Genomic DNA, 16,425 nt, shown 5'->3' on the forward strand with positions numbered 1-16,425 from the left:
ATGCTTTCTGGCATTGTTTACCAACATAAAGCTAACATTAGCTAATGCTTTCTGGCATTTCTTACAAACATGAAGCTAACAGTAGCTAATGCTGTCGCTATATTGTTTAACAATCTGGTGCCAAATGAAGTTGTTTGTCAATGTGATGATAAAAGTAAGTATGCTTTCTGGCATTTCTTACAAACATGAAGCTAACAGTAGCTAATGCTTTCGCTACATTGTTTACCAATCTGGTGCCAAATGAACCATGTTGTTTACTTTTATGATGCTCACAGTTTAAGTTTTGCTGTTTTCCAATATGATGCTAACAGAAGCTAACACTATGGCCAAGTTTAACACATTTTAGCATGAAGCAAACAGTCTGTCTCTGGCATTGCTTTTCTTGGTAAAAGTTAATAACTGCTGCCAAGGAGTTTTGACCAATCAGAATCAAGCACCTCACGCAAATAAAGTTCAGTAAGAAGGCCAGGTAATGCTCACATCTTTAATAAGTGTACCTTCGGTTTTAAACACAGGCTTTTAAGTGTTTAAAGCTTCAAATCCAAGTTCAACCCACTCTGATGATATCACTGCAGGTTACTTTATCAAACAAAGCTCCAGGCACACAGAATTCATTTCACAAGTGTTGCAAAGGCTGAGTGGTGTCACTTTAAGTGTTCACTTAGAAAGGAGCAAAGAATCCTCTCATGCTTCTAAATGTGAGTTTTTGCTGCTGCTGTTTGCTTCAAGTTGTTGTAGATTTTTTTGTTGGTTTCACAGAAAAGCTCTTCAAAGAGGTCACATGGTGTCTAGGGCAGCTTTTTCTCCCAAAATACTTCAAGTTAAAGCTGCGAAAGCTGAGATATTAAGTCTTGCTGTTCCTGGTAGAGATCGGGCTGTTTAAGTACTTAACCTGATATTTCCCAGAATCACATCAAAGCAGATTTTATCAAACACTCCTGGTTATTCTGCTGCCATGAAGAGGCAGGCTTTGTAGCTCTTATCATGAGGGGTACACTGAACATCATGTGCTAAGCTGTGAGGATGCTCCATCCCCTTTGATTGATTCAATCACCACAAACCAGAAAACACAGAGTGAGCCTCAGGGCCCTCTGAGGTTTGCGTTTCTGGGGCAGCTTGCCATTTTGCCTACTCCTCACTGCAGCCTGTTTTGCAGCCTCATTACCAAAATAAAGCCACTTGGGGTTATCCAAGACGAGACGTGCTGTGTGAGGCATTAATGAAAATATCTGTTTTCAGTACAGAGCGTGCAGGTTTGAAGCTTTACATAACCAAAAGACTCCTGGTGTTTCCTAGTGTGCCGGCTCCCTGCTGTTTCGGCTAATCCTGTTGCCTCAGGCCAGCTTTCCTTTGGAGCCTCTTATGCAACACACTGGTACCCTAAATCTAAGCAACTCAGGCCTGTCACACACACACACACACACACACAGACTTACACACACACACTCACAGACAGAAAGTAAATACATGTTTATTTCCTCATCAGCTCCAGTGGCACAGACTTTGAAGTCTTCACCAGGCCTCACGGTGCACACCTTCGCCTCTTCTCTTCAGGGCGAAGGCAGCACATACTTTACACCGTCACCTCAGGCGAAGCTACAGTGCAGTGTTCAGTCAGTTTTATTGGCGAGCAGGAAACTCTTTTTATTGCCACACCTTGATCGTTTACAAGATGGTAAAAGTCCAGCGGCAGCGCCCATCTATGAACGCACCACCTACTGAGAATGGGGATCGTTAAAAACAGCCCAGACGGTGGATGCTGTGTTTGGTCATCAGGGCAGAGATTTATGCATCTCTCACACGGTATTCATGGTAATTTTTCAGGATGGTCAAAGACAGAGATAAAGAGGCTTTGAGTTTTGAGTCTTGGGCCTAATTTGGGGATAGTTTGGTTGAGCCTCTGGTTAGTCTGAAGATACAGAAGTTTGCATACACAATATGACAAGGCACATAACTTTTTTTTTTTTTTTTTTTCTCACCGTCTAACATTAAATCAGATTAAACTTTTCCTGTTTTTGGTCAGTTAGGATTACCAAAATTATTTCTATTTGCTAAAAGCCAGAATAATGAGAGAGACGATTTCTTTGACATTTTTTTATTATTTTCTTGAGAGTCAAAAGTTTACATGCATGTCATTAGTATTTGGTAGCAGTATCTTTATACTGTATGACTTGGGTCAAACACTCTGCCCATAAACTTTCTATAGAAAAGAGATCAGGGCTTTGTGATGGCAACTTCAAAATGTTGACTTTATCATCCTTAAGCCACTCTGTAACCAGTTTGGCAGTGCTTAGGGTCATTGTCCATTTGGAAAACCCATTTGCGCCCAAGCTTTAACTTCCTGGCTGATGTCTTGAGATGCTGCATCAGTATTTCTTCATAATATTCTTTCCTCATTATGCCTTCTATTTTGTGAAGTGCATCAGTCCCTCCTGCTGCAAAACAACACTACAACATGATGCTGCCACCCCCATATTTCACAGTTGGGATGGTGTTCTCAGGCTTGCAAGCTTATCTCTTTTTCCTACAAATATAACACCAGCCATGACATGTTTCCAAAAATTGAGGTCTTTTTCCCTGTCTGCATTTGCGAACTGTAATCTGGCTTTTTTTATGTTTCTTTTGGAGTAATGACTTCTTCCTGGGGGAGTGGCCTTTCAGCCCATGTCGGTAGAGGACTCATTTCACTCATTTCACACACTCGTACCAGCTTCAGACAGCATCCTCACAAGGTTTTTTGCTTCTGTTCTTGGGTTGATGTGCATATTTCGGACCAAAGCACATTCACCTCTAGGACACAGAACTTGTCTTCTACCTGAGGAGTATGATGGCTGGACATTCCCAGTGTTTTTAATTGCGTATAATTGTTTGAACAGATAAACGTGGCATCTTAAGGCATCTTGAAATTGCACCCAAGGATGAACCAGACTTGTGCAAGTCTACAATTCTCTTCCTGATATCTTGGCGTTTTATTATTATTATTTTTTTCTGATGATGCTACACAAAGAAGCAATGTGTTTCAGGTATGTCTTAAAATCATAGACTGTACAAAACATGGACGTAGTCTCCCCAACATCGCCCGGTGGAAAATGAAGCACAGAAGCTATAGCGGCCATATTGGTGGTGGCAAGGGCTTTGTGTACAGCTATAGGGAGCCTGTTAGTCACATGACCCTGATTTGTACCTCTGATTAGGTGAGCTTGGGATCTCAATATCCTCTGAACGGCCGAGTTATAAAACATTTTAACCATGTTGTTTACCAAAATGTTGCAAACTGAAACAAATATTTGAACCATGTTGTTCACCAGTATGGTGCTAACTGAAGCTAAGAATTTAGCCTAGTTGTTTACCAATATGAAGCAAACAGGAGCTAATCCGTTAGCAACATTGTTTACCAATTTGATGCTAAATGATACAAACGTTTTAAACAAATTAATCACCATTTTGATGCTTACAGAATCTTACATTTAGCTGCAATGTTTACCAATATAATACTAACATAAGCTAATGTTTAAGCCACATTACTAACATATATATGCTAACAGCCACAATATTTATATTAACAGAAGCTTATGTCTGAGCTACATTGTTTATCATTATGATACGAAATGAAGCAAATGTTTTGATCACGCTGGTCACCAATATGATGCTAACTAGAGCTAATACTTTTAGTATATTGTTTTCCAATATGATGTTTACAGAAGCTTCAACTTTTTTAACATTTGTATGAATAAAATGCTATGAATAAAATATAACACCAGTCATGACATGTTTCCAAAAGGTCTGAGGCCGAGTTAGAAAACAACTAAGCCCCTGTACAGTGTCATAGTAGAATTAGCGACTCGGACAGGAGACGTTTTTTGAACCAGGCTGTAAATAGGTTGAATTCTGCTGTGAAAACAGCTTTTTTTGGCTTGGTGTGTATGTGACTTCTGATACTTCTGGAGCTAGCCTCAACCGAACACTCGGGAAACAGCAGATTTTGGAACTTCCGCATTGTCTCATATTCTTAGACTGGAGGTTGCAGCTTGCTTAAAATACATGCACAGGTGTTCCTCTAATTAACTCAAATTTTGTCAGTAAAACTATCAAAGACTTCCAAAAACATGACATCATCCTCTGGGATTTCCCAAATTGTTTGAAAACATAGTAATCTTGGTGTATGTAAACTTCCAACTCTCAAGAAAGATTAAAAAAAAAAAAAAAAAAGTCTAAAAAATCATCTCTCTTATTATTCTGGCATCTAGCAAATAGAAATAATTTTGGTAATCCTAACTGACCAAAAACAGGAGAAGTTTAATCTGGTTTAATTTTGGATGATGATAAAAAAGGTCATGTGCCTTTTCATGTAGTGTATGGAAACTTCTGGTTTCAACAGTGTAACTTTGAGTGTTGCTCAGTAAATATTGGACAACTTCTTGAACATTCTGCTAGCTGATTTACTACTTGTTCCTAATTTCCCCCCCAGGCTGAACTTCCCTCGAGGATTCCCCGATGAGTACTCCTTCATGGTCACCTTCCGTATGATCAAGAACACAGTGAACAAGGTGTGGAACGTCTGGCAGATAGTCGACGAAGATGGCAACAAACAAGCCGGCCTGAGGCTGAACGGGGACCAGCAGGCTCTGGAGTACTTCCTGATGGGCGCTGATGGAAACCTGCAGACCGTCACCTTCCCCGGCCTCTCGGTGCTCTTCAACACCAAGTGGCACAAAGTGATGATTGGAGTGGAACGTGACCAGGTCACTCTGTATGTGGACTGTCAGCCTGTGGATAAAAAACCCATCAAGGGCAAAGGCCCCGTCAACACAGAGGGAGACACTCTCATTGGCCGGCTGGATGCTGATCCTGACGCCTCTGTAGTGGTAAGCACGATGGATGGAGCTCTGCCTTCTGCTTTGAATCATGTTCCCTGACTCTCCTTACATGATCTCTCTGTGAAACGGTGTTTCTGCACACAAACATATTCACGTTTATGTGTGTGCTGAGCTCCGCTATAATTCTAAAGTGCTGCTGTCACAGCAAAGCTGCTCAGCTGGGTTCCAGCGGGAAAAAAGGAAAAAACTTAATCCCTGCAGAAAATAGCATCGGTGGAAAATCAAGCTCAACATCCCATGCAGGGCATGGATTTAAAGCACAAAGACACGACTGCTTCATGACAAAGTGATGAAGTTTCAGTGTCGCAGCTGAAAAAGAGTCAGAAGATTGTTTGTAGTAACATAAACATCTTTTTTTCAGTTCGAACTCCAATGGATGCTGATCCACTGTGACCCAAAGAGAGCCCAGAGAGAGAGCTGCAACGAGCTGCCTGCCACCGAGGTACAGTAACAGGGATCTGCTCAGCATCTGCTGCGGTTTGTGGTTTTTTACAGGTTGATAGGGCTCCCAGCTTGCTGCGAGCAAACGAGGCAGAAATGCTGAGATGGAGCTGCAGAGGTGTAACAAACACTTTGCCAAGCAGTTTCCTTTTTGTACGAGAGGGCAGAGGTTCACCCTGACGATTTGCAAGTTTGACAATTTAGAGATTTGATTTTGTTGTCCGCAGCAGATTGGAGTTTCAGTTCTACAAACATTTCTCTGAGGCAGAGGTGTTCAGGACTTGGCAGACATGATCTCATTGACTGGGTTTTACTGTAATACATGGAGCCAAAACACAAACAGTCTGTGGCAAACTTTGTAAAACAAAGAGGAAGTCTACTCAAATTAAATGTGAGAACAGAAACCCACCCTACGAGCTGCAGATCTTTGTGGTTACAGTTGACAGTAATTCATTTTCAACAGAAACTAAAGCACGTGCCACATGTTTCCTGACATGAAAACAAATTCAACAACATCGACATTGACATGCACAAACTACCTAGAGTTTTCCTATTCCAGCTTTTTTACCTGCTGCTGCTTGATGATCTGCTGTCAGGAATGTAGAACAACACCAGCTGGCCACTGTTTATGAGTTAAAACCGCATTTTGAGAGTATTGCTTAAGTAGTGAGGCGCTTTTGTCTAAATGAAATTGCATGACAGGTTAGCCTTTGCATTAAGAGAATACAAAAAAAAGACTCCTCAACAACTCCTCTTACTTATGCTTAATGAGGCATAACTACAAGCTCTGTTGACTGCCTGACATGTGAGCATGCTGTAGCTGTACGCCAGGTGGCAAGGCAATGGCATCAACGCCACCTTTTTACAAGTTTCAGGTTAGCCTTAAGCTAGTTGTAGACAAAATTAACACAGCAACCTGCATAGAAGCCCATGAGACTACATTCATATTTTTACAGTCTTTGGAGAAAGCAAGGAACTTTTCATTCAGAAGGTCCAGGGACTTTTGGCTCCTGGGAATCATTCCCAAGAGCTACATAGTTCCAGTAGCCCATTGACTGGGTTTCCACCATGGGCCAAAAACCCATATAGATAATACAAATTACACCGGTTACGTATAGAGAAGAAAAAAAAAATAGTTGCAATGCACTACCAGACCAGAGGAGGGCAGTAAGATAGTTGCATTTTTTAGATTGTTATATGTAGCAACACAGTTAGCTTGTTAGCATGGAGGAGTTCCAGTCTCGAAGAGGAGACAAGCGCCAGAGTAAAAGCTGCTATCTAAAGGATAAAGATGGTAGAGATCAACTGGATCTTCAGCTTCAAAAATGAGCCTGTTGATTGATGTTTTTCAGTGCGATGCGTCCCTCTCAAACATCTTTAGATCATCAGTAAATTTTAATCAATTTTTTTTTTATTTTTTGTTTGTTCTCAAGGAGTTCTTCTGTGTTTGAACAGCTGTAATAGACTGGGTATCCTCTGACATGTTCAGCTGAAGGTCTCCAGTTTACAGGGTCACTCTTTAAACTGGAACACCAGAAGCTGACAGACACATTCACACTATCAGGCTCAAAGAAGACCATTGTTGGGGACGTACTAAACCAAGTCAGTCACAGCTGGGGGTCATCTTACTATGGGTGGAGGGAGGTGGAAATAGAAACACTGTGGGTGCTCTACCAATCAGAAACGTTCAGCTTGCAGACCCTGCTCCTAGAAGATTCTCTGGAAAGTACCCTATTGGCATCGTTGTTTCAAGGGGGAGATCAGTTACCCCAGAACTGAATTAAGACCAAAATTGATCCTGCAGTTGAAAAATCCTGTTTTATAAAAGGACACAGATAAGATGTAGAGATAAAGTCATTCATGTACCAGTTTCTGAGTTTTCCTAATGAAGACGCTGCCTAAGAATGCCGGTAATTACAGAATGGCAAACCAACAACAAACCATGACAATGCATTTTTCACTCACTTTTCGCCCACTGTTTTCACTAAGGCCTGGTTGTGGCTCGGTACAGTGGGGCATCTCATATGGAAAGTTGTCTATTTCTATCCCAGCTTTGGGATGCTAGCATCTTGTCTTCCTTGATGCATGTAGAACCATCTGTTTGGTTTGGAGGTGGTCTTGACATGCTTTACTCTTCCATCACTCCTCACTGTCACAGGTTTCTCTGTCGTCTTGTTAAATTACCTAAAGTGACTTCTCTGTGCATCTGATACTGCGGCTAACAGGATATTTGGCAGAGTTAATGTTTCTATAATAAGATTCTAAAGGATACCTCGTGGGTCTTTTTGAGGAAGCAAATGCAGCAACAAAGCAACACTGTACATGTTCTAAATGAGAAACAGATGACCACTCTTTTTGCTAGCATATTGATGAACAAATTACATGTCTTGTGCTTCTTGAAAATAAGTGAATTTCCTGATTTAATTCATTCATTCAAGCTAACATAAGCACAGGTCATATTTGTTCCACTGGAAAGAACTGCAGCTGCATTTTGATCCATGAACTCATTAGAAATAGAAGCTGTTTGTCTACTTTAGCGTATTGTTTAGTTGCATAAAGGGTTGAATAGCACAAGTCCTTGCCGTGTCTGAATAAGTCCGTGCCTGAATAACTGAATCACTGTAGGGAAGCATGTTGTATAGGAAATGTCTTTGCAGCAGCATTTGTTCAAAACCTATGGTGGCCCTTGGGTGTCAGACCATTTGCATGAATGCAAAAGCTACAATATGAATGCAAGAGCAAAAACACCAACGCAAACAGTGACAACACAAATGCAAACGCCACAGCAGGTTCATATGAGTCTCACCTTGTAATATCCTTATGATACTCACGATCTCTTTATTTACCAGAAAAAATGTGTGATCTCATATTTAGCTTTATGAATCAGTCTTAACATTAGCATTAAGGCTATATTTATCATTGCTGAAGGTAAAAAGAAAAACAATCATTTTCTTACTGTAACAACTTTTCTGTGTCCGTTAGGATAACTCCCTTTTACTTCTGTTGTGTTGTTGCTTTTCCATTTGTGTGTTTGCTCTTGAAAATCAACTGACACCTACCTGCCAAGGGAAAAAAAAACAGTTTTTAATGACATTGTAAATATTTTCATGCAACAGTAGTTGTAACAACTATTTTTTGACTTCGTAAATACCAAGTTAGAAATTCTCCCAAAAGCTATTTGGTAATCCAGGACAACTCAAAAAGGTAAAAAGAATGAATATCAAATATCAGATTTATGTCTGTTTCTGGGATAGTGGATAGTGGCCCCCAACTACGCTCGAAAATGTAATCCTGATTCAAACACATACACATACATTTTTTAAGTGTTAATTTCATGGCATACATGACAGAATTTAATCTTTTATTCCAGTTTAATTTAATGAGATCTCTGCCTCTCAGAAAGACTGTAGACCTGTAATGAAAACGCCACTCTGCTGTCCACCATCTCATTCTGTATGACGTCTGCAGCGCTCCTGATGCAAATGTCCTCCCCACTGTAGACAGAAACATTTCCTGGCCTGGTGTGTTCTCTTAGATTTCAGGCTAACATTTCTGCATCCAGCTGTGAGGTGGTTCTGTAGACGGGGAGTGTTATTACTATGGGCTGTACATCCAAACGACAGCATGAAATACTCACTACTACGACCATGAACTGTGTGCTTGCTGACACTCTAGGTGAGGGTGGTGTGACTACTTCCACTAACTCCTTTTTTCTGATTTCTCTTGCTTCTGCAGATGTATGCCAATGCTGAGGTATTTATTTTTCTATTCTACTTCCCTTTTGCTTTTTTTCAAGCCAATAATCTACCTCAGTGCTTCAGATGCCTATGACCTCATTGCTTTGTTCTAAATCCTGTTCATGGTGACGGCTCACGTTTTTTGCTGTTGGGTCGACCTCATGGTCCAAGAATATGTCCAAACATGTTTCACTGACTTAAAAACCTTTGTTTTATGGTACAAATTTAACTACATTTACCGACTGAATGTGTCCACTCTCAGCCTGACAAATCAGTCCAAGGCCCCCCAGGAGCCCCTGGCCCAGAGGGCCCCCGAGGGCCCGCAGGAGAAAACGGCAGGGACGGAAGAGATGTAAGCATTTTCAGTCTTCCTACAAACACTTCCTCTGCTTCAGCGTCTGAATCATGTTTCCATTTTCTTTAACTCGGTTGCTTTGTCTGTCTCTCCAGGGTCTCCCAGGTTCTCCTGGCAGCCCAGGCACTCCTGTAAGTATAACATACTCAGAAAACAGTGGCAGACTCCTCTGCAGGCTGCTGATTTATTCTCTCTTCTTCTCTCCTGGTTTTGTTTGTTTTTTGCTGCATGACTCCTTGGGGAAATTATATCTGTGTTGAGATTCACACAGTTTCAAAATGCATTTTCTCCAAGATGATCGGACTGCACTGTGTTCTGTTCAGCACAGAGATGCAGTAACTCTTCATTAAGACGTCAATTACTTGGAAATTAAAATTATATATTGAGCTCAAAAACTCATGGTTTTAGGAAAATAGCTGCTGCGTGCACACTGACGAACACAGAACATTCATTATCCCCCAACCAAAGTTGATAGCATTTTGGACTGTATGGCCTGTTTCTGACATGATTTTAGTGTTTGGTAGATTATTTTCTTCCCTTTTAAATGTTGCTACATTTGTTAGGAACGTGTTTTTGTGGGCTGAGCAGCAGAGCTGGGGAGGGAGGTTGTACTGATGAAAAATTCACCATATCTTCTCCATCATTTTGACCTAAAAAGAAAATAGTAATTTCAAAAATAAATTGAGGATTTTTTTCACCAAGTTATTAAGGAGCTTGTTGAGTAGAGAAAAATAAGATGTGATTCTTGCTTCTTTGTAAACATTTTTTTTAATTCACCCTCAAATATTTTACAGCTTTTTTCTGATTCATTAGCATCACAGGAATGTACCTTTTTGGTTTATTGTCTGCTTTAATAAGAAAATAATACTGCTCCCTTATCTTTACACTGTGGCCCTAGATTGTGAGCATCTTAAATTAGTTTTACAAATGTGTATGAAACTCTTGGTTCATTCAATTACAGGGCTTGAAGACCTCCGGCATAGTGCCGGAAATCCGGCGTAGACAAACCTGCCAGATTGTGAAATCCTGCAGGTCAGTCTGGCTGCCCTCCGTTGATTTCTGAACCAGTCAGGAAAGAGAGGCGGGAGCTGCAGAGAGCAGCTCCCGCCTCTCTTTCACAAACAAGCAGCAGCGGCCCAAATCCGCTACGTCATACCGTGGCTTGATGCGTATTGGTCTATGATGAGTGTGACTGGCAGAACGATCGTCCAATATGGCACTGTCCGTCTAATTTGTCAGATAAATGTGCTTCGTGAAGAGAGTAATTAATGACGGAGGCGGAGAGCAGAAGCAGCGTAGCAACCCCTTATAATGAAGCAGTGATATTGAGAGATGTTTTTGGACAACAAAGAAGCTTGGCTTCAGAGAGCAAGTTTACCACGTAATCGGGATACCCGCTCGAAAACTGCGCCGCCAGCGAGTCTGTAATCACGCAATCGGGCGCGCATGGATGTATTTTTCATCCATGCGAATTTCAGTAAAACCGTCACTCCTACTAGCGACTTCGGCGGGTTGAATTATTTAATTGTAGTTTTCTGAAACGGCATCTGAAATACTAAACCCATTGCAGTATGAGACTACGACACCACAACTCCCACGAGCACTGCCTGCACACAGTGTTTGCTCATTGGTCCCTTCGCAAAGTCTTTTACTGACAGGCGCCCCAGACGCGCTGGTCTTCAGCCTTCGTCTCGGACACTGTGACAGCTCCCGGTGTTTAGCGCCTGATAACGTGTTTTAAAACTTCCTCGCTTCTTATTTGCTCTCTATGGTAAACGGATTCCGGGATTTAAGTCACAATCTAGCGCCAAATATTCTGTAACTTGTTAAAAGTGAGGACATTTATCAGACGGAGCTCATTTAAGCTCACAGTGCACCGATCTCACCAGTAACACTCACCTAGAGCAGGGGAGGAGGAGAAGACAGGAGCACACGTAGAGAAGTGAAACTGATCATAGATATGAGAAGCCGTAGGAACAGTATTTAAACCTCCTAATAAACAAACATTTTAAAAGTTATATGTAAAAAGTTCACTCTGGAAATAGTGTAAACAAACCAAATCATTCTAAATAAATGAAACTTATGGTCCAGTGTGACTTATGTAGGCCAACGTTATTTGCGTCTTCATGACGCATTTTTTTGACTGATACGACCTCAAAAAATGTATGACAGTACTACGAAGTGACTTGTAGTCCAGAAAGTATGGTACTAGTTTATTAGTGAAAAATTACTGTTGTAAATAAATATTAAAGTAGACAGTGTTTCTCGAAAGCTTTTTCAGTTTAGTTTTTATTTTTTCAATTAATCTTCAACCTTCACAACTTTCATTGAATGCAATATTATGCTCCTCCTTTAATTATTTTGTTTCAATAGTCTGCATATTTTCATATTTAAGGAGCACAACCATTTCAGAGCTGAATACTTGATTTAGGTAGTCTTTATTTGAGTGTGCACAGGGGTCATTTATATTTAAAAAGGTTTTAAATCTATTTCAGGTAAACTTTAGCATTTCATCATCCGTCTTGATCATATCAAACATAATTATCCAACAACAAAATTGTGGACCCTACCAGAAGCGATGGCCACAGGTACTTATGCTGTATCGCTGACTGACCGTTTGTGTGAACAAAAAATTAGTGTTACTGTGTTTAATGTTGTTTTTATTATTATTATTATTATTATTATTATGATTATTATTATTATTATTATTATTATTAATAATAAAAACAAAACTAAACGCAGTAAACACCCCCCCCACACACACACACACACACACACACACACACACACACACTTTCAGGCACAGGATTTTTTCCTGCTTCAAGCCCTGCAATTATTTATCCCTCTTTGCAGCACTAAAACATACGTAGTAATTTTATTTGTGTACAAAGTTCAGTCTCACAAAGGAAGACAAAAAAAAAGGCAAATAAAATGTTTTTGGTTTTGAAAGTCCATCAAACATTTTCCCAATCGATGGCGCAGCCTCATCCAATGTTTTGCTAGCCAGCCATCATTGAGAAACCAGATACCAATGAGAGCTGCAGTTGGTTTATTGACGCACAGAGAGCAGCCAATGGGAGTCCTAGGTTAGTCAGGCAGAGGCAGGACTATTCTGCTGTCTCTATTGACTCTTGTGTCACCCCTGTTTGCATCAAATACTGGTTAAAGAATGAGACGCCACACCACAACCATAAGGTTACCAATCTTTTGTCCAAAGAGTGGACTGATGCTGCCTCCTTGTGCTGCAGCAGCACAGTGTGGAGAGATGAAGGGAGAAGATGAAGCTGTTGTACCCCTCTTGTATCTGTTTTCCAGGGCAGCAAAGGCGAGCAGGGAGAGGTCGGTCTTCCTGGACAGAGAGGCCTTCCTGGCCTTCCAGGATCATCTGTAAGACCTCTTCCTCTTCCATCATCTCACACTTTTTATATCATCTACCAATCCTGTCTATCTGATTGTGATTTTTTTTTATGTCTGCAGGGTTTACCCGGCCCAATGGGTCCAAGGGGGCCTGTAGGAGAACGGGTGAGTTCAACTGATCAATTCTAAATCAGTCATTTCAAAGATCATTAGCATCGATCATGTGACTGATTTGGTTCCTTATTGGTGGCAGGGACTTCCTGGTTTTCCTGGACCCCAAGGTCCTCCTGTAAGTGTAGAAATCTCTGATTCAAGACACATAACATGATAATGATTCTCTGAAGAACTAACATTACTTTTGTCAAACTGTGTCAATCCACAGGGCCCATCAAGTGAAGGACCTGCTGTATGTATCAGACACCTTCTTCAGTGTTCTGCATCATTTCACCCAGGATGGATTACTTATTTGGCTCAATGGTGATTATTATGCTGTGTTAATACATCTGTTGGTTTTGTGACAGGGCCCACCAGGGAAACCAGGAACCCCAGGAGATGAGGGAAACATCGGGCCTGAGGTAAGACTTCATAATAAGACACAATCAGGAGACATCCTTTTATTAGGGCTGTCACAACAACAGAAATTCACCTCCTGGTCATCGAGGCCCAGAATGATTACAATGACGATGGTGAAAACTTAAGGGGTGAACAAAGCAATCAGTGGGATCATATTTAAGCTTTGATGTTCATCTCCTGTTGGGCCAATCTCTCTGATTATGAGCACAGGAAGGTTTTACAGGCATCACTGTTTCAGGTTTTCCTGCACATTTTGAGCATCCATTAACAACCAGTCTATTTTCACAAAAATCAAAAATTCTTCCAAACTGGCGAGGAAACTTTTCAGGGTTCAGGTAACGGACCTCATTTTTGCCTGTTACCTCCTCCAATGTGACACAAAAAAACCCTCCAGTGGTTTGTTCCTAATTCACAGCACCAGCAAGCTTTCCAATACTGAATTGATGCCTTGAACTCTTGGGAATCATTGACACTTACTGGTTCAATGATCTGGTTTTTCAAACAGTGGCAACCTGTCACCAGGCTCTTGGAGATGATCTTTAAGAGCCATCCCCCTGTGGGCAGCTAAAGATTGGAAGTGAGTCACTGCCTGGAGCAGAGCTGTTGAGTCACTAAACCTCTGCTAAACCTCAGAGTTAAGTCAGAGTCACAAGAGAAGAATCCGTTGAGTCTGAATCTAGCTTGAATATCTAAGTCAGCTTCCCAAGGCTATTATCTGAGGTTGAGTCTCAAGTTAGGTCCTCGTTCTGCCTTTTTCTCTAAACTGCCAACTGTCTGAACCTTGACCGACTGTTTAGGGCCTTTTGGATGTGCAGAAGATACATTTCTTCTTTATTCACATTATTGTACTTAACCTATTTCCATCAGAACTAAATGAGACTCAGGATGTGGTCACTCTGGCCTTCTGTACCGTGGCCATACTGTTTTTTGAAGGTGTTGACTGGTACAGTGTCAGCGATAATGCAAATGTTATGAAAAATCATCAACATATACAAAGGAGTGAGGTACAGGGCACAGCTCCTGATGGACTGGTTCTTTTGTTAACCAACCCTGATGCATGGTTGCGCAATTTTGTGACAGAAGAATAAATGATATCATGAAAAAATATCTCACTAATGGTTCGGCTCAGTCATGAAGGCATGGAAAACTATTTGGGCATCTGAAGTACGTTTTGGAGCAGATCTGGCTTCTGTGCTTATGGAGGAGCCAGATCAGATTGTTCTCGGTTCACCTGTGTTGGGAATCTTGGGACTACAATGTCAAACTTTAAATAAGGATCAGGAGCTGTGACAAGCTGCATGTTCTGCTCACATGTTTATGAGATATTTTTAAACTGTTGCTCAAAACAGAACCTTTGTTTCTTTCAGATTAAAGGTGTAATGACATCTTTTCTCATAGACATACTCTATGACTTGTTCTTCAAACTCTGACAGTAGATGGTCAAATCAATATATCTGATCCACTTTATTGATGTCTACGACCCTTAAAGAGCCATTACACTTTTCTTTTTTTTTTTAAGTCAAATAATTGTCCAATTCTGTTCTTTCCTTGAGACGGTCTAACATCCTAATTGCTGACCACCCTCTTATTATTTGAAACTGTCCTGTAATCCAGTCCTATTTATCTAATTGAGTTACAGCTACAAATTTGGCTCTGGGTTTTGAGTTTGATGATAGCTTTGGGATTTTATCTGCTGGGAGTATTTTAAGCATACTTAAAACATTTAACTTCTGCAAAAAAAATAAAAAAAATAAAAATCCTAGCAAGCAAAGAGCAATGAATAAGTAGTGGCCAGTGAAAGAACAACAGACAAAAGAGGGATAAATTGTTAACAAAATGTAAGACATGAAAAAATGTTTTAGCTTTAAGACTTTTCCTCTAGTTACCCTGTAGTGCCTCAAACAATGCTTATTTTTCTCTTGCTGGTGTTTTAGAAACTTGTATTAAAGCCTCTGTCAGAAATGCTTCATTTGAGCTGCTGCCTCTTTAAAGCTCCCTGCTCTACGAACCCCCTTCCCTCTGATTGGCCAGCCCTCTGGTGGCCTGTGAAGCTACAGTTTTGGTGTTTTGGGTCCACCTCCACGATGTGTCATGACATGACACTTAACATCCAGCATTGTTACTTCATGCCCATGTTTGAAATATGTAAAAGCAGAATACCCCCATTTTAAGTTTTTCTTGTTTTTGTCTCATAAAACAAAAATGTTTAAAGTAACAAAATTAAAAAAAGTCTAATATTTGGTCCTCATCTTAGTGTACTAGCAAGTGTTTTTGTGTTTGTATTTTTGTAGGGTCCAGCTGGACCCAGAGGGACTCCTGGATCTGCAGGGCCTCCTGGACCTCCAGGTCCACCAGGGCCTGTGGTAAGAGCCAGATGGCTTTGTTTCAAAACAAAAACCTTCATGTTTTAAAAGACATACATGTTACACTATTAATTGTTTATTAACAGTGTGGTGAAGTGAAGAGCTTGGGTGCAAATTCAGAGATTTAAGGTTACAGCTGTTGGTTATGATGTAATTTGACATTTATGTGAACAATTGGACTCTTTTCAGACCAACTAACTCTGTGCTAACATATTTGGGGAGCTACCATATGTCCATCATCTTGTGGTGTCTAATGCTTCCATATCATACAGCTAATACCAAAAGGTTCAATATTGGTGTCAGCATGTTTTTAAGGTATATTAGGTATATCTATACAGTAGAATGAACATCTACTGTATATAATATAACTTTCAACATCTCACACTAATCAGCCATGTCTTATTTTTCCCTCCAACATTTCACATGGAGCTCAGACCTTCATGTTAAATCATGGGTGTATGACGGCATTGCATGCTGCTGTCTTTTCACATCATCTCTACATGACTTCCTGCTGTGGTGGCTCTATGTGGACATCTAAACCCCCCTGGATGTTTTAGATGTCACTCTGCTGTGTTTTAGGGACCGCCTGGTGCCAGCGTTGAGGGGAGTGGGGAGCCTGTGAGTGTTTAACTGTCTTATACTGTGCCAAATGTTTCCTGGCTGCATGGCAATTGGAGTGGTGACAGTGCATGTTTGATCAAACTGAGTCACTCAAGTGAAGG

At 40.8% G+C, this 16,425-nt stretch overlaps 1 protein-coding gene across 1 annotated transcript in view; it reads left to right on the top strand.

The window, feature by feature from the left end:
• The window catches only part of col9a1c (collagen, type IX, alpha 1c), a 50,025-nt gene that overhangs the window by 14,257 nt on the left and 19,343 nt on the right, over positions 1-16,425 (top strand). Inside the window, exons 5-16 of the mRNA XM_074687249.1 lie at positions 4,469-4,865; positions 5,239-5,319; positions 9,054-9,071; positions 9,318-9,407; positions 9,506-9,541; positions 12,726-12,797; positions 12,888-12,932; positions 13,021-13,056; positions 13,150-13,173; positions 13,289-13,342; positions 15,632-15,703; positions 16,283-16,321. Coding sequence (XP_074543350.1) covers positions 4,469-4,865; positions 5,239-5,319; positions 9,054-9,071; positions 9,318-9,407; positions 9,506-9,541; positions 12,726-12,797; positions 12,888-12,932; positions 13,021-13,056; positions 13,150-13,173; positions 13,289-13,342; positions 15,632-15,703; positions 16,283-16,321 — 964 coding nt within the window. The remainder of the gene's footprint in view (positions 1-4,468; positions 4,866-5,238; positions 5,320-9,053; positions 9,072-9,317; positions 9,408-9,505; positions 9,542-12,725; positions 12,798-12,887; positions 12,933-13,020; positions 13,057-13,149; positions 13,174-13,288; positions 13,343-15,631; positions 15,704-16,282; positions 16,322-16,425) is intronic.

Source organism: Halichoeres trimaculatus, unplaced genomic scaffold, assembly GCF_033239565.1.
Source record: "Halichoeres trimaculatus isolate MK-OKI-2021-1 unplaced genomic scaffold, fHalTri1.1 fHalTri1_scaffold_14, whole genome shotgun sequence".
NCBI classification, from domain to species: Eukaryota; Metazoa; Chordata; class Actinopteri; order Labriformes; family Labridae; genus Halichoeres; species Halichoeres trimaculatus.